The 27,670-nt window shown below is 45.5% G+C and overlaps 1 protein-coding gene across 1 annotated transcript in view; it reads right to left on the bottom strand.

Moving 5' to 3' along the window:
- Positions 1 to 26,043, bottom strand: part of LOC119465355 (JNK-interacting protein 1-like) — a 32,891-nt gene extending 6,848 nt beyond the window's left edge. Inside the window, exons 1-8 of the mRNA XM_037726143.2 lie at positions 25,936 to 26,043; positions 25,071 to 25,112; positions 23,155 to 23,305; positions 19,328 to 19,406; positions 14,319 to 14,505; positions 10,636 to 10,793; positions 4,635 to 4,817; positions 1,635 to 1,715 (exon numbers count right to left, since the gene is read on the bottom strand). Coding sequence (XP_037582071.1) covers positions 1,635 to 1,715; positions 4,635 to 4,817; positions 10,636 to 10,793; positions 14,319 to 14,505; positions 19,328 to 19,406; positions 23,155 to 23,268 — 802 coding nt within the window. The 5' untranslated portion in view covers positions 23,269 to 23,305; positions 25,071 to 25,112; positions 25,936 to 26,043. The remainder of the gene's footprint in view (positions 1 to 1,634; positions 1,716 to 4,634; positions 4,818 to 10,635; positions 10,794 to 14,318; positions 14,506 to 19,327; positions 19,407 to 23,154; positions 23,306 to 25,070; positions 25,113 to 25,935) is intronic.
- Positions 26,044 to 27,670: the final 1,627 nt, after the last annotated feature.

The following is a 27,670-nucleotide window of genomic DNA, read 5'->3' as shown; positions in this document are numbered from 1 at the left end:
AAGAAACCACCAGCCCTTATGGCAGGAGTGCGTAAAAAGATACGACGAAGGAGTATCGCTTGCTTGGATGCTGACATGCGTAAGCTTTCAAAGCAGCTGGCCCAGAACTAGATCTGCTCTTACAAAACACAGACAGGACACTTGAAACAAGCACTCGATGCAAGAGATGGTGAGCAGGCTGTCAATATGGTCGTCCACATGTACTTCAGGATGCCCAAGTCATTTGGTGAGGGCCTTCCATCAGGCTCGATCCATCCCGCAGCTGATGTTGCACACCGGTCAAGTAATGTCTCGAGGCACTCGATCTCCAGAAAGCACTAGGCTCGCATTTTCATCCTCACTTTGCAGGAAATCAGGCACAGTGTCACTGCTGCAGCCAGGGATGCTGAAGGCATGTTTGAAACCATTCCTTAATGTGGTTGATATCACTGCATTCCACACATGAACATGTGTTCCAACCAAGGACAACAGCGTTATGCTCTATGGCCTGGACCTATCGATACATAGCAGCATTCTTTTTAGTTGCTTCCTGTACGTCATCCTGAGACATTTGTCCCCCCTTGATACAGGGGCTGCAGGAAAGCAGTTGTGTTTGGAGGCAAGAATTCGAGCTGGATTCCTTCCAGCCCCTCTAAGTCACCATGAGCAGGGCAATTGTCCACAATAAGCAAGACCTTCAGCTTCGCCTGCTTGAATTCCACGTCAAGTATGCACTGCCAGTCCTCAAATAAAGCTTAAAATCATAACTTGCTCAGCTTGCCACTCCTGCAACACTCCCCTTGCAATACAAGGTCTGATCTGGCATGCACTTGAACAATAGCCCGTTCATCAGCACTGTGAATGTCCGCAGTAGACCTTGAACTCGCATCTGCAGCAGGTCAATGGGAAGAAACGACTTCAACTACAGCTGTTGCCTCACCACTCACTGCAGCACAGCTGACGGAGGAATCAGTGGTGCGCTGTGTTGCAGTGTAGCAGATACCAATCCAAAAGGTGGCACACGTGCTTCGGCATTGGCTTTCAGTGGCATGCCGGTAAAGAAGGCCACTTGTCGCCAAGTGCCACGCACAATACCCACGATTTCCTTTCTTTTTTTTTTCTTTTGCACTGGACAAACACACAATTACTGTACCATTGTGGTCTACATGGTTTCGACTGCTTCTGAAAGTGCAGGCCGGTGATCAATCTGCTTAACTTTTCACTGGTTTAGTGATATAAGAACACATGTTCGGCTAGTGGCGGCAAAAGCCGCAGGTATTTTTCGGTAGGGCTAAGAAACAAGTACAAAATAACTGACTGGTGCTGTTTGAATCAAGCATCTTATACCCTTTCAGCGTCGGGTCATTACGGAGGCAACACACCCTCAGCGTCAGGTTTTCATCTCGGATATTATAAAATGAACACAATGGTTTAGTTTTGGTAGTGCAGATATATAAAATTGACACAAATACTGGCAAATGCTTTCTTGGTGTGGTCCTCACATTCTTATCTGAAAAAGGAATTTTGTTTGAAGTGACCGAAAGTATGCAATATCTGAGTTTGAATTATCGTGAGCCTATATTATGAAGTTCGCTTTCACCATCGTTATCCCCCCGACCTGTCTTTCCGACAACAGAGCAAGCAGATTTGCATACCCGAGCCAAAGTCTGAGTAGTCAGCATCAATCACATAGGCACTTGGGAAGATCCCTGTGGCTCCGGTCCTCAGGTTGACACCTGCAGAAATGTGAAAACATGACCGCAATGAAAAATAAAAACACTGACTTCGGTACTGATAAGTGTGGCAGTCTCGTGTCACATCAACAATGGCTGCACTCAAAACTACGCTACCACCAGAGACAAGCAAAAAAACGCCAAAGAGGGTCTCCTTGAAAAAGCATGTATTTGGAGTGGTATTTTCGAGCAAGGTTTTTAAGGGATATGATCACTTATGATTTCAAGTTACTCGTATGTACGTTTTCCCGGTTAATATATTTTCTCTCACATTTTTTTTCTTTATAACGAATGAACAAGGTTCTGCTGTACTCTGTACAAACACGCAGTCGAAAATTTGAAATCAGAAGCAAAAGCAAGATGCAGCCAAACACTGGTCACTCAATGATGCACATCCTTTTGCACTCTCCCTCTGAGACATGCAGCACACAACACACTGAGACAGCAACACACATTTCACCCGACTTGTTTATAAAAAAAAAACACTCCTTTAATCTGACGTGCTGCCTTGTCTTTCACCTAGCCAGCACTCTGGTATAAAAAGGCACTGAGATGCAGCCGTATTCTTTATATCGCAAAAATAGATTAGGAAACGGTTGGCCCTTCAGAGACGCTATATGGTTTATTAACCTATTATTCAAACAGCACTCGGTCTCCCAAACGTTCCATTTAACGCACTTACGATAACCCACATGCCGTAAAGATGGGATAGTCCTGTATTTTGGGAAAATACTGGAAAGCAAAACTTTGTATGCAATGCAATGTTGCCAGAAAACACAGGTCCACTAACACAGGTCCACTATTAAAATGAGAACTTCATTGGTATTCAGCTTGAAAGGAAAACTAGCACTTCATTCTATTCTACATTCTATTGATGAAAAAGTATTTTCCAGACCTTCACATACAGTCAACGTCTGATTTTTCGGACTCCCTAGGGGCCGCGAAAACATTTGAAAAATCGGGCAGTCTGAAATAAAACAAAATGAATGGACGCTTTTTACTGCTCCCAAGGTGTCAAGTCGCCACAGACATGTCGAAAATAGCTCTAAAGGCCTGCCAGTACACTTATTAGGCGTATTGGTGCTCGTATTGTGATAAGAGATGGCGGCTGCACGCATGTATAATTAAGGAATACATACCGTGTCCCAAGACAATGGCCCCTTCCAACTCCCCCATATGCTTCACCGCAATACTTTGCGTAAGCTTCACCGCATCACAATGCTGTATTGAGGCAAAGCTGACGTTTAGGAACCAACATTTTGAAACACCTCGTGCTTTCCGAGCTTCGAAGCCATTGGCGAGGATTACAAAGGCGGAGTCGGCACCATTGCTAACAGCGGCGAATTGTTTCAATGAAAAATGCGGCATCGCACCGCAAGAAGCTTGGTAGCTAACGTCGCAGTAGCTAGGCCTAGCATTGCCAAGGTGGCGGCTACGGCTGCCAGCGGATCTGCGTGTGAGAGCGCGGGTTCGAGGCGGCGAGATAATGAAAACGGGGGCGGTAGTGGCTTCGATTAATGCTGTTTCCGACTTGCGGTCATGGCAAAAAGCCCAGAAAATTGGACAGCGAAGGTTTTTTTTTTGCGTTCGAAATTTTAGTTCGTACACTGACTCTATAGGGCACATGGTGGTGCCACGAAGGTGTCCGAATTATCGGGCATGTCGGAACAATCGGGCATCCAGAAAATCGGTCGTCGACTGTACTAGAACTGAGCTGCTATTAATGCCGGCATACTAATTTGGAGTTCCCTTAAAAAAAAAAGACCATACTGTTCATTTTGATTCCCATGTACCTAAGTTAGTGATAGCTTACAACATTCTTGTTATGGAATGCTAGGAGTCCTGAGCATGTCCAACACCATGCTTTCTTGCCCTAGATTTGCAAGCATTAAACCTGTGATAAATTTTCTGATACAATTTTGACACAAGAATCCTTTGCCGTCCGTCCGATTTTCCAGACTTTTTGCCATGACCGCAGGTCCAAAACAGAATTAATCAAAGCAACCACTGCTGCTATTTCGATATTCTCACTGCCTCGAACCGGCGCTTTCGCACGCAGATCCACTAGCAGCCATAGCCACCACCGTGGCGACGCTAGGCCTAGCTACTTCGACGTTCGCTATTAAGCTTCTTGCCATTCGGTGCCGTGTTTTTCATTAAAAGCATTCGCAGCAGTCAGCAATAATCAAGCTCCGCATTTGTAATCCTTGCAATTGCATAATGCCGGTTTTTGAAAGTCAGTTTCGACTCAATACAGCAGTGCAACACGGTGAAGCATATGCGAAGTATTGCGGTGAGGCATAACAGTGGGAAGGGGATATTGTCACAGGACACAGTATAATTATACATGCGTGCACCCGCCGTCTCCTGTCAAAGTACGAGCACCGATATGACTAACTCAGAAGCAAAAGATGGTATTCGAAAAAAATTCAGACGTTGACTGCACTAGCAGGCCTTTCAAGCTTTTTCAGATGTGCCTTTCGCAATTCGAGCCCTTAGGGGCAGCAAAAGGCATGCATTCATTTTTTCGGACTGCCTGATTTTTTTCAGAAGTTTTCGGATTCTTTAGGCGCCTAGGGAGTCAGAAAATTCGGACGTTGACTGCATTCGATTTGAAACACTATTCAGTATTTGCACTACACACCTCTATATGATATGCACTATGAAGACTTTTTGCAGTAATATTTTACATTCGGTTCGGTTCATTTATTATTGTTCGCAGAAAGAAGCCAATGAGGCTCGGGTATTTCAGTAGCTTTTGGTTACAATGGCCATTGAAACTGAGCGTGTGACCATAGTATAACACACGTTGAAGACAAACAACAGCATCAGCAACTTGGTGAGCGCATAAGCAACTTTTTTCGGGTGAATTCGTTAAACACTGCCAAGAAAAAGAAACGTTGCCGAGAACGGTCGGCTCACCTTCACACCACGCGTCGTCTGCCTCCTTGCTGACATAGACGGGGTCCCCGATGTCGATGGCCACCTCGTCTGCATGCCTTGGCACGAACCGGTAGAGACCTCTGTGTGTGGCATCTTGCAGTTGCAGCAAGCCGCCCCCCGAAGTCGTCGTCGAGCTGGGACTGCTTGCCGAGAGGGGGCTCCCTAATAGAACAGAGGAGAAAGAAGCATGCTTACGCTCACACTGTGTAAAAGAGACTGATCTCGTCAAATTCCCACACACTCGTGCCACTACCAGCGTACCGGTGGTAGTAGTCCCACACACTACTACTACACTTGCAGCATAGTCGCTTTTCCTTAGGCAATCTCCTATCACTCTTCTTTTTACATTTCTTCCTACGTGCTTTAAGCGAAGTTTTATAGGCTTGCAAGTTTCGGCAGTGGTGGTGGCGGTGTCACGCTGAGAAGTGGGCCCATCCTGGTGATAGTGCAGAAAGGGTCCAAACTCAATGGCACATACGCCTGTGGGTTTGGGGACCTGTAACGCGCCCTTGAACTACCCTTGTCACACGTTGGACCCAAAGAGGCGAAATAAGCAGCCCTCCCCCTGTCGAGAAAATGGCGGTAAGCGAAGCTTGTCCGATTCTAGCGCGAGGGCTTCTGAACGCCAGACGAAACGTCAGCGAAGAGCCACGGACCCCGAGTTGCGGGAGCGCGATGTTGAGGCCAAACGTCAACGAAGAGCCGCCAACCCTGAGTTTAGGGCAAGCGAAGCGGAACGCCTGTGACAGCATCGTCTTGCCACAAGCTTCGCTTACCCCCATTTTCTCAACAAGGGAAGGAAGGGCTCTGAATTTTTCTGACACTGCTAACACTTTTCCTATCTGTTTTGTTGCAAGAGTAATTATGCAGACACTGAGGCGCATTTGCATTGTCGTGATGTCCTGTTTTCAATGGCGCAAGCGCGACTCGCACATGGAGGATTAAAATGTCTCGAGAGATGCACAGTGTGTTTGGCTCCAAAAGCAATGAAGCCTAGTGGACGCACCGCTATGCTCCACACAATTGGCTCTACCTCGTACGGGGCAGCATGCTGGCTTCCAATGCTGCCATGTGCATTGTGCACACCCACATTAGTGTTCCCGCTGAGCCGCTGTGTACGTAGACAGGTTTGTGCGCAACAGTGAAATTGAGTTGACATAATCTTTTTGGGGGAAGAGGGGGGGCTCGCAAGCACTGATGGTGTTCCTTCAGTCTCGTCTCATCCACCATCACAGTGCAATGCCTGCAATGCTGCTGGCACGTTCGTCATCCTACAAGCATTCCAAGGTGCTTGCAGCACAACGCTAAACCTTGTTATCACTTTCAATGCTTTGCCTGAAGGCAAAACACACAATTTGGCACATAGGTAAAATGTATTTGGCTGCTTCTTTTAATGTATGGAGGGTTTGCATTACAAGTAATAATTTATTAATTCTTGAGAAGCCACAGGTTGGCTTTAAGGCAGGCCGTAGTGGGGGGGGCTCTGAATTTAGCTATTTTTTTTAATATGTCCCGAAATCTCAATCAGCGTTGCCATCTGGTGAAACTCGTCACCAGATTTCGAAAATCTGGTGAAAATCTGGAGCTTTTGGTGGCCAGGCTAGCAAACTTCTACACCAGACAACATCTGGTGAAATGTGGGGAAAACCACTCAACCGAAATACTGCCCACTGTCGCTGCTCATCCAAACGTTTACCACTAGGGAGCGCCTACGGCCGCCCGAACGTAAGGCTGATAAGCTACCGCTAGGGCATAGAGTGCACAGTCAACCAAAGCTTCTATTTGCAACGCATGTCTAGTTATGAGGAGCTTCACTAGACGGCGCCAACTGTTCAAGTGAAGTTATTTGTTATTTGTACATGAGGAATGTTGATACAAAATGGAGGAAGCTGACCAGAAAACTGTCAATCAAATATTTGGACTGCAGGAGGGGTGCAAATCAGGAAACAGCAGTTAACAAAAAGGTTAAGGAAACAGAGAGGGGTCTGTGGAAAACAGGGATGCAGACGAAATCAGCACTGGGAACATACCGAACTTTCAAGCAAGAAATTGCCAAAGAAAATATCTACGATAATTCTAGGGGAAGCTCTTTGTTGTTTGAAGCCAGGAGAGAAGTATTACGGACTAAGATGTACCGAGTCAAGTACCAAGGTATACCCACGTTGTGCTGTGCGTGTGGAGAAGAGGAAACGGCTGAACACCTCATACTTTTCTGTAAAGGGCTTAACCCTACAGTGCAAAGCAACGGGGCTGATTTTTTAAAAGGATTGGGGTTTAGGGGCAGTAAAGGCAAAATAGACTTTAAGCGGGTAGAAATAACCAAACAGAGGTTATCTGATTGGTGGATAAAATCAAGGCAGGGGTGAAATTTCACCCACCACAAAGTACAAAATATGCTAATAGTCATGGCTAGGTGGCGTATGCCACCGCCCGGTTTAAAGGGTTCAGCCTCATCCATCCATCCATCCATCCATCCATCTATCCATCCATCCAAGTGAGTGAAGGAAAAGCGTCTTCCCTCCTATCAAGCCATTTTTCAGGGCATGAGTGGACTTCACCCTTCGCGAGTCTTGTCTCAAACTGCACGACATTCTGTTTTGCAACTTCCACTTCAACATCTCATTGAGGAAAACCTGGACGTTATTGAAATACAATACAGGAGAATTATTATGCATCTTGAGGAGGCCGTCTTCGAAGGCAAACTTCCAGAGGATTCTGCAACATTCTGGGCAGGGATTTTCAAGTTTGAAAATGCCTTGGGTGAAAATCCCTACAAGGAACTTGCATTGTATTCGCTGGCATGCCTTTCGTGCCCAGTGTCAAATGCAGTGGTGGACCGTGTATTCAGTCAGGTCACTTGTGTGAAGGCAAAGTATAGAAACAAGATGTCACTGAAAACTTTGGGTTCCATTGTACAAATTCGCACAGCGTGTGCCTCCAGAGACGGCTGTTGCGTGAAGTTTGCTATCACAGACGATATGCTAAGCAGGTTTCGATCAGACATCTACGATGCTCCAAGTGATGATTAAAGGCTCCTCATCATGGCTTTGTAAATAATAAAGTGAGTACTTGACGAATGTTAATTATGTAGTCCAGAGTTCGACGCGCCCACTTGACGCGCACATTTCTTGCGAATAAAGAAACACTCGCTAAAGTTGCAACAAAAAAAATTTTTTTAAGCTTTCGCGAGTGTTTGTTTATTCACAAGAAATGATGATTTTTAGTAATTTTTCGGCAATTTTAGCTTCTGGTGAAATCTGGGGAAATTTTAGCGAGTTTCTGGTGTCGTCCCTACTGTGTAATCTGGCAACGCTGATCTCAATACATAAGTGATTTTTCTTTTACTGCGCCCCTGTTGGAACATGGCAACAACAGCTGGGAATAAAACCTGTGACCTCGTTGTGCTCAGCAGAAGAACGACCATAACCATCAAACCACTGCAGCAAAAGTAGTGCAAAAGTACTGAAAACCTGCTTGTGATAAACAACACGGTTAGGCCAGCTTGCAAATATACACTCAAAACAAAGCATAACGGTGGACTGGATGAGATGGAAATAAGCACATACTTTCATGTAGCGGGAATAATAACTAGTAGTTGTGAAAGTTGTATGCACTTCTGACGTCCAGGGCATTGGTTGGGAGACTATTAGATCCCTGGGCTAGGATAAACACAGTCGAATCTCGTTAATTCAAACACACTTAATTCGAACTGCCGGTTTATTCGAACTAATAGAAGTATTTCAATGGGCGAAAACGCTCAGTAATTCGAACGCGAAAGCATTTGCGACGGTTAATTCGAACATACCGCAGACCGACAATGCTCTCAGTAGCACACTAAACAACATGGCGGCGCCTCCGACCAGCATTGCTCCGACACCGCCATAGAGCAAAAACTTAGGAGAGACCCTTAATGCACCAGCAGAGGCCCAGTCCGGCCAACAAAACTGCCCACACCGGCAAACGCTCGCTAACATCAGAAAACGAAACTTCAGGGAGCGGGCTAATCTGCGCCGAGCCGGCTGTACCGGCGGCGCTGGCATGGCGGCGGGCGCGCACAGAGACAGCCGAAGGTAAGGAAGCTGCAAGGGAGTCGAGAGAGAGGGCGAAGGGAGCCACCGAAGCAGCGAAGTTGCCAAGGCCAAATCCGCTTTCCTGCCGCCCCCCTCCCTCACCTTCAACGGTCTACGCGCGCGCGCCCATCCCGTCGCCATGCCGACACCGTCCGCTTCCTGAAGTTTCACTTTCTCACGTTATCAGGAACCGAGCGTTGGCCAGCGTGGACGGTTGTGCTCGCTATACGCTTGCGCGCCATGATATTTCACGACTCGCACCGTTCCTGCATCGTGCTATGGTGCTCGAATACTTCAAAAATACGTCCTTCCTTTAATTTGAACTTCTTTTAATTAGAACAAACTTTCGGGCCCCTTCGAATTCGAATTACAGTAAAAGCTCGATGATACGAATCTCACGGGGTCACGAAAAATATTCGTATTAGCCGAAATTCGTATCATCGAAACAATTAAAACTACTGTCGAATCTCGATAATTCGAACTCGAAGGGGCCCGAAAATTTGTTCGAATTAAAAGGACGTATTTTTGAAGTATTCGTGCACCATAGCACGATGCACGAACGGTGCTAGTCGTGAAATATCGCGGCGCGCAAGAGCATAGCAAGCGCGGGCCACGAAACTGCCCACACCGGCTAACGGTCGCTTCCCGATAACGACAGAAAACGAAGCTTCAGGGAGCGAGCGGGCGGCGCCGGCACACGGGTGCGCGCGGAGACCGTCGAAGGTGAGGGAGGAGGGCGGCAGGGAAACGGATTTGGCCGCGTCAACTCCGCCGCTTCGGTGGCTCCCCTCGCCCTCCCTCTGAACTCCCTCGTAGCTCTCTCACCTTCGACTCCGTGCGCACATCTCCGTGCACGCCCGCCGCCGTGCTGGCGCCAGCTTATTTTAGCCGCCCCCTGAAGTTTCGTTTTCTGCCGTTATCGGGAAGCGAGCGTTTGCGGGCGTGGCAGTTTCGTTGGCCCGACTGTGCCTCCGCCGCTGCTTCCCTCTGCGCTGCTGCCGCAGCGTGCAAGGTCAACATGTGACTAGAAAATAGAGGAGAAGGGTTCACTGCCATTTTATCCGCATGGCTGACACGTCGGCACTAGTGTGTGCTAGAATACGGTTGTCTAGAACACTCTACTCGGCACGTACACGCTTTTTCCGGCGCGATGCAGAAACGGTGACCTTGCAATTTGAGAGAGGGGGAAATTTCCGCCGCGGGTTCTTTTTTTTTTTTTTTCCCCGTTCCTTCGCGCGCGGCATTGAGGGGTCTCTCCTGAGCTTTTGCTCTATGGCGGTGTCGGAGCAATGCCGGTCGGAGGCGCCGCCGCGTCATTTGGCGCGCTGCTAAGAGCATTGTCGGTGCGCGGTATGTTCGAAATAAGCGTGTTCGAATTAACGAGATTCGACTGTAGCTAAATTAAAGAGTCAGAGGTGAACTCGCTCAGGCACATGTACGTAAAAAGCATTTATTTCTTGAAGCGCCACCGCTTCAAACTCTTCGCGCCCAGTCGCGGAGTCCGCGCTGTCCGGCGCCGCGCCTCCGCACCAAAAGAGAAGGAGAGAAAGCGCGTGAATGCGCGCTGTTCTCTTTCGAGGCCGTCGGTGGGGCGGCGTTTATTCGTATCAACCGACGCAGGCTGAAAATCGATTCGTAATAACCGTTCTCTAGCACATTGCAAAGTACTGGGGCTCGACCGGGACCACAGAAAAATTCGTATCATCCAGAAATTCGTATTAGCCGTGATCGTATCATCGAGCTTTTACTGTATCGAGATTCGACTGCATTTTTTTCAAATGCGATTTTATTTTTCAAGCGTATGTGTCCCCCCGTAATATTCCGCTTAATAATTTAATACGGTCTGTATCGACCTGATTTTACAGCAAAGCTATCGACAGTCGACAAAGGTAATGCAAACAGCAACTCACCATTGCATGCAGGCGATATGGACTTGGCACCGTCCGGCGAGTGAGCTGTGGAGTTACCACTGTCGACACCCGTGTCTAGACTCAATCTTGACCTCAGGTCATCCGGACTCAGGCTTCCACTGTTTGTGGCCCCACTCAGCAGAGATTTGTCGTACAACCTGGGGGGGTCAAACAGGAAAGCACGTTCAAGACGTCTACAGTGATACAGACTCTTGAATATCCTGCATATTCAAGAGTATACAGGGTACACAGGGTATTTGAGAACACCAGCTTCAGATTGCCATATAAGTTAACATTCTCATTCTCTTTGTCTAGATGCTCAACTTTGTTTTCAGAAAAGTAAGACCACTGCTGCTTGCCTAGCATGTTTATTCTAGGGTAGCAGCTTCCAGTTTGACACAGGCAATGAAAACAAACGCACTCTTAGTCGCCTGAGATACTTGCCATGGTGACTTGGAAATCACATTTTGTTTTTGGGCTGAGACTAGAATAGCTCTGAATAGACAACCGTCATCTGTGACAATGAGAAAGAAGTGTTGCAAGTAGTCAAGAAGCAGTTAGGCATTCGAGTTTCTGAATCCAGCATGTGGAGGCAATTGAGTCGAAACACTGAAACGCCAACGATGGCCACTTCCAAGCTGCCTTGGGTGGCACAGTCAACAGTTGGGCTTTCTGCACAAAAGGACATAAATTATAGATTTGCTTCCTCCCACATAACCTGTGTAACCAAAAGTGGATGGATGTGAACATCCTGTGGCAATGTCATGCTTAAAATGGCATCTTGTTCCCAATGTTTGAACTTGTTGGACTGCTACAGTCGACTGCCACTCATTTAACTCTGACGGGACCAACGAAATCAGTCAAATCATCCAGCAAGTCGAATTAAACAAGACGAAGAAAGAAAAGTAGAAAAACATCGCTGATTTATCATCAGTACTTGCCCCGATTCTAAAACATCCCGAATCGAATGCGCACCCCACCCACTTTTTATCGGTTCACAATAGATAACTAACGTAGATATTATATTAGAGCTCCTAAACAAAAAAGAATTCAAACGCGCACCCAATATTTTAGAGAGATAAACATAGCGTGCCTCTAATTTTGGCAATGAGATCTTAAGGGGGGACGTGGCTTGTTGAAGTATTTTCTGTATTTTATGGCCAAATATGACGAAATTACTCAGACTTCTTTAACTTTCTATGCTGATTTTTCTGATTTTCTGATTTTAACTTTCTATGCTGATTTTTTTTGTTTTTTACTACAAAATGTATAATGACGCAATTGTATGGTGACTGTGTTATATTGTGTATTGTGACTGTAATTCGTATTATATTACTCCTGCACGAATAGTTTGCACGTAGTTATCTGTTAATATTCTACTTCCCTGTAATTTGTACTCTGTGAAAATCTTCATATAAAATGTATTGAATTGCACTGTATGCCCCCCCTCACCCTATGCCTCTTACGGGGCTGTGAGGTATTATCAAATAAATAAATAAATAAAAAATATGCAAAAAGTTTTTTTGTAAGTCAATTAGTTCAGGAAATAGACCAAGCAGCCACTCTATTGTTTCTGGAGACAATAGCAAAGAAACTGCTCAGCAAAACGCAAATATTATTACATAACCAGATACTAAAACATACAGTAAGTGCAGTGCTGGAAACAGTTTTAAATCAAATAAAATTAGTCATTCTGCAGAGGATCAAAGTTCAGTGTTTGTAGCGTGGCTATGACAAAGGAAAAGCAAAATCAAAATTTAAAAATATATATCCAGGAAATTAAAATTCAGCTCCCAGCACTATCTAATATACAGATTGGGCTTTATGATAAAAAAATAATTGTAGCTCTAGCTATTCTAGATCACGAGATATCACTGACCAAATAAGAAAGTGACCAAAAAACATGTTCTGAGAAAATTGAGAAACACAAGCAGACCTACTTTATTTACGTATTTACAGTTGGAACAGCCTAATATGCGCCAGGCATATAGTCTTGTTGACTCTTGGCACCCTTGTGCCACTTTTTCAAGGACTGGTGTAAGTTTTCTGCTGCTTCACGCTTCTTGGCTGACGCTACTGCTCGTCGCCAATTCTTTTCAGTCATGCGGGTATGACTTGGTCTGCTTGGACTGAGACTCAGTTCTCTCAGTATGTCCACTGAAGCCCTTGCATTGCCCACACTGAACTTTAGTACTGCTTCTGCCACAGCAGCCTCGACTGTGAACAAAGAAGCATGGCGCTCTTTTGGTGCCAGTGCCCATATCATCGATGCAGGCTTTCATTGTTGTTCTGCGTTTTACCATGCTGGCATCGTTGAAGGAGCTTTTTGTCTGAGAGGCGCTCGTATATGAGAAGCAAGGCCTCACAGACATGTGGAGGCAGCTTTCGACAGTGTTTAGAAGCAGGCTCACCCTTAGCCTTTGTGGCATTTTGCTTGCACCAAGAGTCGGAGCCTGTTGGGCAGGAAGTGTGGTTAGCCACATTGTCATTAGAAGTAATGTGATAAGTGGCCATCACTGCCCGCTGCGTGGCATCCACGTCTCTTTTGTGGGTTTTGAGAGCTCATCGATAGTAGGAGCTGAGATTGTGGATCAAGTCTCCTGTCAAACGGCCCTTTCCACCGAGGCTCTCAAGGCCAGGGCCTCTGTGTTTCGCAACACAGTTGTGCAGAGCTGGCCCCATGCGTTTTTGGACATGGTTCACAGTCTTCTTTTTCAATTGGGATATACCCATAGACTTTGTCCCCTTGCAATGCTAGATAACTGTGGCTGTCCCCGTCACAAAGGACGTTTCCATGCGTCCATGCCGTTTCCGCAGAAACAAGCACATGAGCGTCCGCGCGCTGCTGGCGGACGCTCGTGGCAGACACTCACTACAGAATTTTGTTGTGACTTGCGCCAGGGCCATGACAGTTGTTCTTGATCGTAGTGCACGATCGCGATGATCAAAAAGAAAAAACTGAGAGGAGGAGCAATGAGGAAAGGCCCGTGCAGCGAGGAGGAAAGGAGGAATATCACTACGTTCGGTTTACTGCCGGTTAATGTGCCGAGTCCCACCGTGAGACACGTAGACGCAGCAGCATCAAGCAAAAGGGTGCGCAGGCAGCGCGATGACATAACTGGGAACGAAGAGGTCACAATGATGTGACAGCGAGCAGCTGAGCAAGTGCATGTGAGAAACAATGGGAAAAGACAAACGGGGTGCGCAGCCCCGCACAGCGTCTGGCTCGGCTACCAAGCTCGGTGCAAGCGTAATCACTCTGCCGCTGGGTCGAAAGCGAGTGCAAGCAACGCTGCTGACACTGCCATGCTGCCTTTCCCCCGGTATCTTCGAAATCGAGATTTCGAGATCTGGATTCCGGCGCAATGACTTCTCGACATAAGGGGTCACAGGCAGACAGACAAAGAACTTTAATGAAGGTCCTGAGAAGCTCCGTTGCCCCATCTCAGGGAGGCGACGAAGCCGCGGGCCGCACCCACGTTGGGACGGGGAGACCAAGCTCCAGCGCCGCATCGTGGGCTCTCTGGACAGCCCAGACATAAGGGGTGAAAAAAAAATCAGCCGACACCATGAAGGGAAAAAATTTAGACAACCAATATTTTATGATACCCGAGTTTGATTCGGCATTGTACTGTAAATGAACAGTACAATGCCGAGCACTGATCATTGGGTGCACACAGTACCTGAGGCAGGACTTTGGCTGTGCGCCGGAGGTGTCGATCTCGAGGTATAGCCGATCCGAGACCTGCCTGATCAGCTTGGTGGGGCCGGACTCGGGCGGCAGAGAGGACTGCTGCGGCCCATCGCGATCCGCGCCCCGAAGCTCGTCGGCCAACGAGTTCGGCTGCTGCTGCGTCAGCTTTGCCAGCGCTGCGGGTGTCAGGGAAGAGTGGGGAAAAGGCTCAACGACTACAAACTCAAGGGACATTTGAGAGTTTTATTTTGTCTGCCAACTTTTTAGCATTTGTCGATTGCCGAGTTATTAATGGTGTATCAGCGGCCACGTCAGTGGCACCACCTGGTGGTGCAGAGCTCAACCAAACAAACATAGAGCTAGTCTACTTCACTGCAGGTGTAAATTTTCAGCAGTGGCAGTCATAAGTACTTTAGCTTTTTACCCTTTGAGGGTCAAACTTTTTTGCCAACTCCGACCCCCCAGGGTCGATTATTGTTATTGCTGATTTAAATTTTTTGCAAGAACCTATTTCGAAAAAAAATTATCGTAATTTTTTAGGGTGACAGTAAAGTGACGAAAAAATCTGTTGTGTTGTAAAATACACAATCTTTATTCTTGAATAAGAAGATAAATTCGAAAAAGAAAGCTTATACAAATTTTAAAAAAAAGACACATTCTTATAAACATAGTTCACAAACGTAGAAAAATGAGCGCCACCAGATTACTTGTTTAGTAAAAAATGTTCATGCTTTACACTTATACAGTCAAACCTCGTTAATACGTACCCGCTTAATGTGTAATTGCGGTTTAAACGTAGTTGCAAAGATTCCCCCACCCAGCCTCCATTGAACCCCATGTATTGGCTGACCGCTTAAGCCGTAGTCGCTCATTGTCGACCAATCAATTAATGTGTACTATTTTTGTTTCTTATCTATACGCACAGGCACAAAATCAGCAAAATCTCATGTGCGCAGACGTTCGATTCCCGAGTTGCGACGCCCGGATGACAGTTGCCAGCGATAGTGAACTTAAACCATGGTCACCATGATGTATTTCCTGCTCACACAGCTGTTGCCGATTGCCCCGCACAAAAGCATTGCCTTCCAGTTTTGCTCCCGGTAACGCGAGGAAGCCGCTGGTAGGAGGTGCGAATTCACACTCGGCATCGAATCCAAGAAGTAACCGCGCAGAAGCACATTTTATTGCGAAGCGCATTTCCGCAGCCACCTTCGGACATCGCGTTGAGGTTTCGTATAAAGTCCAAACACGGCAACATCTTTGCTGCGCGCCATACGCTGTATGTGCGAGTGGAAGTTTGCGAGGGTCAGCTGACTCAATTTCGCACGCATGAAGGAGGCGAGAAAGAGAGGGGGTTTACTTAAGCGGCAGCCGCGTGGGCTCCGTATAATGAAAGTGATCTGTGGCGTGGAAAAGGTGAGCGCTCCCGCGGGCCTCATCTTCAAAGCGATCTGCAGACAAAGTGCAACTAGTGCCGATAGCTTCGTATGCGCTGTGCTTTCGACGTCTGGTTCGCATTGAAGTGAGAGACAGCATGCTCGCTGCTGCTGCCGCGCCTCCTCACTCCAGCGTTCTGACAGTGAATTTTCGTGGTCATCGAGCGAGACGTGTTCATGTTTACCTGTGCACGCGTTACACCGTGCTTGTTAATTTAGATAGTGAGCGGGCCTCATGGACAAACTGGCTTGTGGCCTTATCAAGTTCGAAGATGCCGTTGTTGCGGCAAGTAAAGATTACCCATTTTTTTGCTGCCTACCCGCAAATAAAGCCTGTCTGAGTGCCTGTGTTTGAGAGCACTGTGACGTAGTTCTTTTCCGGCCAGTAAGTAGCCGCTAAACTGGCATTGGGGGTTAATTCATACATCATTTAGTACGTACCTAAACGTCGTTCCCGGCCAACTATGTATTAATGAAGTTCGACTGTAGTTCTTCACCGTATGGTAGTCCTTGAAGCATGGCTCCACCCACAGTGCTTTGTTGCACTCAACGCACATGTAACGCGTTTCCTTGCGAAGTGAGTGGTGTTATCGCCAACAAGGTGCGATAGAGCTTTTGTGGTCTCCAAAAAAAAGGAAATGCAAAAACGGCAGCATCGTTTGTGTATATACATGCCTGCGGTAACAGGTGTAATCGCACCACGGTGAGCAATAAATGATTCGAGTAACAAGCAGTCACCCTTTGAGAGGTTGGAAACCAGATAGCCATCTGTTTAGCGTGTACAACAAACGGGAGCCGCTGCAGGAGAAAACCCAAACTTGCCGCCGCGCGCACCCGGATGTGTGAGCGATAGCCGACGTGCATAAACAAAAATAGCCATAAACAAAATGGAGAGGCATCGGCGCTAATAAAAAATTCCACGTGTTCCCGTCGAGTGGCAGCACATGCCAAGCGAAAGAAATGATCGAAAGAGGCGCGCTCTTTAAATGTACTATTGATACATAGCAACATGTATAGTGCTCACGGACTGAAACGCGACAGGCAAATTTTGGGTAGAACACTTCTTACGTGCTATTACTCGAGAATGCCGTGTCATGTCGCTTCGAATCTGGTCACTAAAGGTGATGTGGACTCTGATCTAGGCATACAAGTCAAGATTACGCCAATGTCACACAGACTACTGACGGTGAAAACAAAAGCATGCGTATTGTCGCGTTTCTATCCGTGAGCACTGTACGTCATTGACCATTTTGAAGGTATTCACGGAGGACATACATGTACGTCATAGACCCTGAAAGGGTTAAATGTCTTTTTTCATGACAACACTCATGGAATGCAAAAACGTTAGTGCTGTGTGCATAGCAAAATTTTGGGAGCGAAGCGAATTTGAATATTAAAGTTTTAGTGCAAATTAAATATCTTTCGAATACTTCCAAGTTAAATTACAAAAAAATGTACTGCAAAACATGGCCAAAAAAGCAAACTTATTGCACAACTAGTGTACTACCACATAGTTGTTCCTAGAAAAAAGTCACAGGCCTGCGCTGCACACACAGCACAGTCACAGCGTAAGCTGGTGGAGCGGCTCAAGAGTAGCTCTAATTTGGGCATCACACACAACAGGGTCTTCGCAGCAGTCTGTTAGCCTCGTTTTGACGAGAACGATGTGAACTGTCCGCCCGGCGTCGACAGCGAGCTGCGGCTTGTAATGCTCTCTGCACAGCAGTCTGCTGAGCCCAATCAAGCCTTACAACTGCAACTTACATGTCGGGCGCGCTGCATTTGCAGGCACCTTAACTAGATGGCGCCATTATCCTGGCGGAGGCTCGGCAGCGCGTTGATTGCGCGCCTCGTCTGAATCGCATATCATCGTCTGCGCCTGCGGATGCTGCGTACTGGCGGAGGCTCGAGTTGTATCCCCCTGCGTGCTGGCCTTATAGTGTATTTCCGCGGCCCGATAGCAAGCGCTTGCGTGGCTCAGTGGTAGAGTATCCAGCTCCAACGCAGTGGCCGCGGGTTCGATCCCGGCCCCCGGAATCGGGTACTTTTTTCAGCGTTTCCAGCGATAGCGGTTACGCGGTGGCATGATCACGACCCAAAACGGCTATTGGAATGAGCCCATAATAGGTTATGCTGTAAAAAAAAACAGTCCAATACAGCTGTTCAACAGAATGGATACAAGTTCAATCACTGAATACTGCATGGAGGAAATCGAGCCGCTCAACATGTCCCGAAAGTTGACATGCTCTCCAGCTAGTACCAACTGCACCGGGCACTGAGAACAGGTGCTCGCTAGACACGCTTGTGGCTGGCATGGCCAGGTATTGCATGCAAGATTAGCCAGTAAGCTCTTGCACCTTGCTCCTGCTACCAGCGACACGAATTGTCCTTTCGGTGCAGAGTCACATCATGCAAATACCCTTCTGCTTCTGCTTGTGGCTCTCAATGCTGTTCCTGGCTTAGAATGGTGTCAAAATTATTCTGCAGAGAGAATTGGGTTTTGACTTGTCCCTTAGAAGCGCTGGGATTTGATCTTTAGAGAATAAAACCATTTTACAATCAATGTCCGATGTTTCAGACTCCCTAGGGAGTGCAAGAACATCCAAAAAATCGGCCAGTTCGAAAAAATGCACGCTTGCATTTTACAGCCCTCAAGAGCACAAATCACTACAGGTCCGTCCGAAATAGCTCTGAAGGCCTGCCGGCACACTTATTAGGGGTATCGGTGCTGGTACTGTGATAGGAGACGGCAGGTGCACGTGTGTATAATTAAGGTACACATACCGTGTCCCGTGACAATTGCCCCTTCCCACTCACACTGCTGTATTGAGGCGAAGCTGACTTTCGGAAACTGGCATTAGGCAACACGCCGTGCTTTCCGTGCTTCGAAGTCATTGACGAGGATTACAGAGGCGGAGTAGTCAGCGCCATTGCTAACTGCAGCGAATTCTTTTAATGAAGAACACGGCACCGATCAGCAGAAAGCTTGGTAGCAAATGTCACAATAGCTAGGCCTAGCATTGCCGCAGTGGTGGCTACTGCTGCCAGCGGATCTGCGTGCAAGAGCGCCGGTTTGAGGCAGCGAGATAATCAAAATGGCAGCGGTGGTGGCTTCGATTAATGCAGTTTCGTACCCACGGTCATGGCAAAAAGTCTGGAAAATTGGACGGCAAAGGTTTTTTTGCGTCCTAGCTACTGAACGCAAAATCGCGACCTGAAAAAGGAGAAGAATGGGCGACCATGAAGAAGGGGAGAAGGGAGCTTCATTACGCAGGGTGGGGAGAGGGTGGGGGGGGGGGGGTTCCCTTGGAGATAAAACTTTGAATGGCGAAGAACCTTGCCTTAAAATGTCGCTTCGTGCAGTGCCATGTAGCCACACCTCAAGGTGAAACTCACACCCCTACTTTACTCTTAGATTAAAAATATTTTTGTTGCGGGTGATGCGCGCGAGAAAACGGTATAATGAACAAAGTTTCCATATTGCTAGGCTTCAGTAAGAGAGCGAAAACCAAGACGCATGCATACACACTTTGCATGCGTCACTTTGAGACATGCCACTCACGTTTTCGGTTGGCTGGGATGGCTGGCAGTCTTCTCCGCCGGCGCTCCGTGTGGCTGCTCGCTGACAGCTCGTTCATCATCTGGCACCCCGGTCGGGAAAAGCAGAGGGAGCAAGAAGAGGAAATAGAAAAGAAAAAAAGAAGGGCAAAGAAAGAAGATTAATGCTACATGGTAGGGCAAATTTCCTGCATAACTTACGAGCACAGACGCTTGCAATGCTAGCGCCTCTTCACGAGACAACTGAAAAGAACATGTGAACCTTGCAAATGCTTTTAAAGGGGTACTGGCACATCACCCTTTCAGGCACCAACGTTTCCTGCCGATTGAAAATTTTGTTTTATTAAATTTCATGCTCTTCAGAACCACGACAAGTGCACAGCTGCAGATTGAATTACATATTTTGAATTCCTCACTGGGTTTTGCAAAGTTCACAGGTTGTGGACTCCATGCAAGTCTCTACAAAAACATCAAATATGAGAATGTCTACTATTTCATGGTGCCTCGAGGGGAAATTTTAGTAGTTTGAGAAACTCTACTACACGCTTACTGCATGTAAATGTATAACATTTAGCAATTACAATGTTTGGGGATGCTTGTAAGATATCCTGATTTGATACCAAAATTGGTCTCAATACACCGGACTTTCGTGTCAACATTAAATTCATCAAACAAACTGTAACAGAGTAGCTGCTTGGGCTGGTTGGTCAAACACTCTTTCATCCAGAAAAAGCTTTCTTTTATGCGCAATTGACAAGGACCGAAGGTGCTCTGTCCTGCCACCTTCTTTCATTCCCTGTGAATTGTGTGCAAAATAAGCCTTCTTCCAATTATTATCATATCATGACACAGTGCTAACTTTGCTGATGTAGCAATAAGGCAAGTATAACACTGCCAGTGAAAAAATATAAACGAGTGTTCTGCAAGCTTCTCGCTGCAAAAGCATGTCGTGACTGCAGCACTCACGAGAACCGAGTGAGCAAACATATCATGTGCAAACATATGTACATCATGACGCACCTACCTCCTGAATACCGAAACCGAGATTGATTAAGAAAGCAAGTATTGAAATGAATTATTTAGGGAGCTCTGATGCTTTATAGTATTTCCTATTTTGGCTAGAGCCTAGAAGGTGTGTATCTTCAATTGGTAAAAAAAAACTGACAAGTTGAGAATCTCACTTCAGTAGTCCTCTGAAAAATGTTTGGAATGTGATATTGAAGGCCAATTACCAAAATAATTATTTTCAATAAAAAGAGCTTCTGAATGCACATACTGTGAGCAGAGTTAATGGGAAACTAATGCTGTCTGCCAGGTCTTCACAGCCCTCCCATTGTTTTTTTGTCATTTTCTGACAGTGCTCAAAGCTACAATGCAGTGCTGACGCAAAATGACTATCGTGGTGTTCCACTGATCATCACATTCACTGCAATCATGGCCGGAGCAGTGAATTTTACAGAAGAGGAAAAGACACACCGAATGCAATAGCGGATTGTTAGTCTATAATTATTAAAGGTTGCGTTAGCTATGTTTTGCACAATCATATTTAGGAGGTTGGTTATCTGTTAAACACTTTCTTTAGCGTTGGTGTGGCACATGCTTGGTTGATTTGTGCTCATCCACACTGATTTTTCAAAGAAAGGGTTCCACTCAGTACTTCAGACCTCCTACTTGTATTATAATTTATGCATATATAATGTAATGTGTTACCTTAAACACCACATGCTATCCACATTACACAAAACAACATACCCAAATCAACTATATTTTTATTTATATGTACACTTCTGCTAGCCTATTTTAGGCTATAAGCAGGAAAGGGCACACAAACATCAGGAACATTAAAAAGAGCAGAACTGCACAACCAATTAAGAGATGAGAAGAAAAATGGAGAAGTTTCAGACAGAGCAAAGAAAAAGGTACAGCAAGTGATAGAAAAAGTTATCTGAATGGTGAGCACATCAATAATTTAACACTCAGATAATGAAGTTTCATAAATACGCGTTTGTGGAACTTGCGAAGCAATATGACATTGGGCATCCACAAGTATGGCTGGAAACCTATGTCATTCTGGGACTGTCCTTGAAAAAATAAAGCTCTTAAATGCCTCTGTTTGGCAGGAAAAATCATGCACATTTTTAAGATGATGTGATCATTGACTAACTCTATGCAGCCTCTTTATACTTAATTTATCATGAAACAATAAATGAATTCTCCTGGTCAATCAAAAATATCCACTACACCCGTATGTGCTCTAATCTAAGTGCCACTTTCCTGCATCTTTAACATTTCATCTATGATCTTCCATCGTATTGCTTGCTGCAATGCATATCATTCAGCAATATACAGTTGAACTTCGTTACAACGAAACTGGATATCTGAAATAATGAATTATAACAAAGTGAAAAACCCCTATAAATTTCCCATGGCAATTGATACTGAAGTACACCCATGATATGTAGGGTCACTGAAAAAACTGAATTTCTTCGTAATTAACAAGCATAAATTGGAATTGATGAATACACTAAAAAGCTCGCAATGCCAAGCTTGGACTGCAGTCCTCAGTTTCAAGTTGCGTTCACAGCCAGAGAAAAAAATCAGCTTTATCACACAATCCCTGGTCCGTATACTTTTTCTCGCGAGTGTACATACAATAATGAATACCACTTGTAATTTTTGCTGCCTCTTCCACTTCATTATAACAAGGTTTTACGGTATATGGAGGAAGTGCTACAAAGCACCTTCATAAGGACATGGTGTAAGAGAGATATCTCTTACAGCCTTTGAAATGCTTACACACTGAAAACAGGGGTCCACGTGTTTGGCCCTGCCGGCAATTTTTCCCACAGACAGATTTGAAGCTCGTGCCAAAGACTGGAAGTTGTCAGTTTTAATTCTCGATTTGTCAACTTGTGTCATCGGGTACGAACTCAAACCTTCAGAGAGATTAGCCTTCATTTTCTTTTTGTTTATACTACTTATTCTTTTCGCGTATCACTTCTGACTTTAAAAAAATATATATGTTCTGCAAAAACATGTCTACTCAGGTGTAACAAACATAAACATTGAAATTTAATGACAGAACAACAAACTTTTTTTCTTTCAATACACATAGACAACACTACACTTAGCATGGCAATGGCTGTAAGATTACTTTTAAATTGCAAGCAAGCAGTTGTGATCACGTGTTCTGATGTTGAAATGAGAAAACATTTATCAAGTAATATAAAACCATATATACTATTTAAAAAAGATTCATTGAGACACACTTGCTTTGGATGTCTGTGTGTTGACAGATAACTGTGTCATTTTCAATGAGACACAAAAGCGGACACACTCATAGGCCTTGTTATGCAAAGGTTCAGAAATATGCTTAACACCACAAACTTTACAAACATGCACACCCGTGCAAAGATGACTGATTGGTCACTGTGCACAACTGCGTACAAACTGCCTTTGTAAAGTGCAAACTGCCCCTTTCGAGCCACTCTTATCCTGAATTCTGATGATAAATCGCCAAGTTTTCTAACAGAATTTACAAAAAAAAAGCTGCAGGCACTATATTAAGCACCTAGATATACAAAATATCAACCATTTATTGCAAAACTGAAGCTTTGCCGCACTACGCAAGAACATTACCGTCAACAAGAATGTGATAAATTTTATGAATGACCTCAGTTTGTCCTTGGCCGTTTTTACCATAAACATGCGGCCGAACCCAGTTTGTCCATGGATCGGACCACCAAGGCATGTCAATGTCTCAACAGCATTCCCAGTGAACAAACAAATACAGCTTTTTTTGTAACTGCATGATTGCAGCGTGAAACTCACCGCACATGCGTGATTAACGGCGTCAACCAAGTCCCTGTCCGCGCCATCTGCTACAGGTGACTGCAGGCGGCGCTCCTGTTCGGGAGGCGAACAAGCCGCCTGCATCTTGTTCATCTCGTCCGTTTGGGCAAAGTCCACATCATGGGCTATCCTGAACGACGACGGCCAACAAAGGAAAATGCGTCAACTTTCACCATGTACACCAAGTGCTTCAGGAGTAATTTTGAAGGAACACTAAAGTGCAAGAACTAAGTGAGTTTAGACTGAAAAAGTATTTTATTCTAAACTCTAACTTAGCAATAAGAGGTTGATTACTGGAAAAGCAAAGGAAAGCCGTGATTTTTCATATTTGAATTTCACGCCGAAACTTCTTGTGCCGGCATGTTAGTGTGATGTCACAGATTTCAAAGTATTTCCTGGTATTCGGGCCACTGCAGTGCAGTAACCTATCTCTAAGCTTGCCAAGTTCAGTTTTGGTCGCTTTAGAACACCTTGCAGTCCATCTTCGCAGACAAAATTTTAAATGCCGTATTCATTCGAATATAAGGGGTCCCTTTAATTTCGAAAATGTGGCTCAAAATAAGATACTGACCTATCTTCGTGACCAAGGAATCTCGGCCTATATTTATGAACAAAGCTAGCAAAGTACTGAGCTAAAGGACGTTGCGTGCGCTGTAAGGCTAGTTTAGCTAAAACCGCACGCCAAGAAACTGCGAAGCAAAGGAAAACATATTAGAAATTTACAGCTCTTTTTAATCATCCAGACTGGTGTTAAGAAATGCTGCATATTCAGCGTACTTGACAACACCGAGGACAACATGTCCTGGGGTGCCAAGTACGAGTCAATACGGTATGCCTGAGCAAGTGTTGTCACAACCCACAATGTCACGGCTAGTTGGTGCAGGAACATCAAGGCAGCGTTGCCACAAGTCTTTCGTTTTTCTGCCTTTTCTGGATTTCAAGGTAAGCACGCCTTTTTAGGGTATTGCAAGAAATGTAATTTATTAAGCCCGCTCAGCTAATTTTCCTCTTTACTGTCACGTTAGGATTTTTTTTTACCTAAAAAAAGCTGTGATTAAATTCTGGGGCTTTTCTTGCCAAAATCTCGATCTGATTATGACGCATGCCATAGTGGGCAACTGAGGAATCATTTTTACCAACCCAGTTCCTCAACGCAGGCCTAAATCTAAGTATACGCACATCACAATGCAGCCACCCCGGCCTGGAGTACTCTAAAATAAAACATGCACGTGACATGTCTGTAGCTCGGAGCCTCTGCAAAAACAAGGAGGAGCCAAGAAATCAAAATTAAATGTTTGGTGCGTAAAGGCAGGCCCACCAGGTTTTAGTTGTAGCCTTGTGCCCCCCTCTGACAAGTGTAAAAGCTGGCGAGAAGAACCTTTGATGGGTGTGTATTTGCCACAGGTAGACAAATGTCACTGTCAACAACATGAATGATTATGCACAATGAGTCAAACTATGTGCTTTAGCTGCCAAAGACACTTGTCTCATTGGGTTTGATGCCCCATACAACACTGAGGCTACGGGTGGAGGGCTCTTGGATTTATTTCACCCCCATGGGATTGTTCACTGTGCTTCAAAAAGCTAAGTACACGGGCATTTTTTTTTGTGTCTCCTCCCCACTGGAATGGCACAGCCATTTGTAAGTTTTTCTTTTATACAGTTATTTAATATACAGTATATGGTGGGATACCAAATTACTCTAGCTCTGCATGGATGACCACTGGTGTCTAACACTATTTCGCTCCAATATTTTCCCATAGCATTTGTTGCCCTCTATGCAGCTGCTTTTATCGAGAGTCCTTTGCGAAGTATCGGGAGTGTAAAGCGAAACAAGATGTGCGCAGAAACACAATGTTAAAGTAAGAAGGGAAACAAAAGAGCAAAACCCTTACCATTACAAAGCAGCCGACCGTATCATCACCAGCAAAACGAAACTAAAACAAGAGAAAAACGAACGCAAAGAAAAAGGTGCTTCACTCGCGCTGCAAAACGTAAACACCGTGTAAGCAAAACGAAACAAAACTGAAACCAAAACACAGAGTACTCTGCCAAGAAAACTCAATAAATGCTAGTACTACATAAACACAGCATAAAAGAAAATTCGTAAGTTGACGGCGGCAGCAAAACATCTGCCACAGAAGTAAAGCAGTGCAAATGAGTAAAGTCCAAAATTAACGCCGGCCGCAACTGTCACCGCACTGGACGTGACCGAGACGGACAACCACAAAACCACTAAACCGTGAATCCCAGCTGAAAGGCGAGGAAGAGCTGTCAAACACACACGACTCTTGACTTCACAAGAAATAACAATCAACTCGGCTTTCATTAAGAACATTTCATTAAGAACATTCGGGATGCATCTGCGTTTATATGAGTCCAGCACAACGCCCAAAAAGTACGGTTTATCCGCATCATTGAACGGTAGAGGTGTCCTTATGTAACGGTACTGAAATGAACGATCCAAAATACACAGCACCGTTGAGCGTATATCGCCCACTCGCAAACCGCTTGACAAAATGAAGGGTATCGTAGCAGTCAAAACATTCGAAGCAAGCGAAAGCGGTCCGTTCCCTCCTAAAAAGTGGCTAACGTGCTCGACGTCTGATCCACGCCCGGTATTAGTTTACAATGTCGCGGCCTCCAAAGGAGCTGATGCGAAAGCGGGAGCCGTGCCCAGGAAGCGGGCTGCGCCGGCAGTGCGGAGAAGCACGGTAGGCTCCGCTCTAAGCCCTGTATGAGGTCAACTTATTCACTTACCTGTAGCAATTGACGGGGGCCTTAATATGCTGAGGCATCTGGTCGAAAAAGATCTTGAACGGCTCGAACTGTGGGTCAGCCATATTGCCCCTGACCACACAGAGGGAGACATCGCCGTTGGCAACAACGGCGCCTCGATGGTCGCGGCTTCTGGTGACACAAAATTTCGACAACTTTCGGTTTCGGTTCTTCACACCAGCGCGCCAAATTCAAGTTTAAAGAATGTTGAGCTTCCCGAGTGCTTGCCAGAAGCGCATAAAGAACCGAATTTACATCTTTTAATTACATTTCAGAATGCGGTAACTAACTGCACTGGCTTCGTACATACTTATATATGCCTGTCTGGTGCTCTCGCCCATGAATTCTTAATGAATTCGGCTTACATTGCTGTGAAATCGAAATTACATATGCAAGGTACACTCACTCCTTCATTCGGAACTGCAAGATAGTCCGACGAGTTCACATACATTAAAAGTTCTGAAGTTCACAAGTTGATCGTTATCAACGAAGTCGTTTGGTCCTGTGTATATTCTGGCGCTGTCTATTACTTGTTGATCGTTATATAGTGTTCATTCCTTCCAAAGAGATTGGATTGCACGGCCTAGAATAGAAAACTACTTTTTACATGAGCGCTTAGCTGGCTAGGGTTGCTAGAACTCGAACAACCCTAACCTGGTTCTAGTGGGATAAAGCTTACCTTCCCACATTGCAGTGTCAGAGCGACGGCTCACTCGGGGTATAGCTAAGACATCAAAAAGAGGGGCCAAATGTGAATTAATGGAGGTCGAATTAGTAGCTGCATGATCAAAATCCAACTCTAAAACACACGTAAGTTTATGTCACCATCATTTGACGTAAAAGCTGAGCGAATTCAATTAGCAAGACTGCGCACAAAAAAAAAAAATCAAAAAAGACCGACGGAACCCATATCTTGCAATGAATGTCCACGGTAGTGAGTCTAGCATTTATTCAATATCCCGACACAGCGTATTGCCATTGTCGAAACGAGGTAAGTGAGATGCTACTCCTTTTTTGTGCTTGATGATGATGAGATGATGCTTTGCCTAAGAACACTCGGCGCCATCTATTGACCCTTTTCGCGGCGATCCCGTGGGCGCTGCCATGTTTGATCACGTGGTGACGCGTCCATTGCTTGCCTCAACTGCCTCCGTTGCCTCCTTGTTTACAATGGAAGTGTATGACGCCGGCGCGGCTTAGAAAACCTCTGTTTTCGGAAATATCGTAGACGGTGACTAGGTGGACGACACGAAGCTTTGATCACAGCTTCAGAGAACATGTAAAAGCGCTTTCGGAACTGATTAAGCTATGTCCAAACGGCGCAAGCAGCGTATATGGTGCTTGTTCTAAAAGCGGGGCTAAATATGTATTCCAAGCTATCCAAGATTTCCGATTATGAATTCAGTCAGGATTAGTGTCTTTTGCTCTTTGTTCTTTATTCGGCAAGTATTTTGAAGCAGTGGCTTGTCAGTTTCTGACTCAGTGAAGTTCCTCGGAGCGGCCACTATCTTATTATTTTCTGCCTAATCGCTCGCGGGTGTGCTCAGTTCCGATAGATTTGTTCTTGTTGCACACAAGGCTTGAAACGTAGCTGTTTTGTACATTGTAATACCTTGTAGAAAATATATCTTACAGCTAGTAACTCGCTTACTCTTGTGGACCATCACGAAACATTCAGCTTCGACCATTCATGCGCCATAGGTGTAGTCCATCATTT

This window comes from Dermacentor silvarum, chromosome 9 (genome assembly GCF_013339745.2).
Source record: "Dermacentor silvarum isolate Dsil-2018 chromosome 9, BIME_Dsil_1.4, whole genome shotgun sequence".
In the NCBI taxonomy this organism is placed as follows: Eukaryota; Metazoa; Arthropoda; class Arachnida; order Ixodida; family Ixodidae; genus Dermacentor; species Dermacentor silvarum.
The sequence above is the reverse complement of the archived record's forward strand: the minus strand, read 5'-3'. Positions and strand labels throughout refer to the sequence as shown.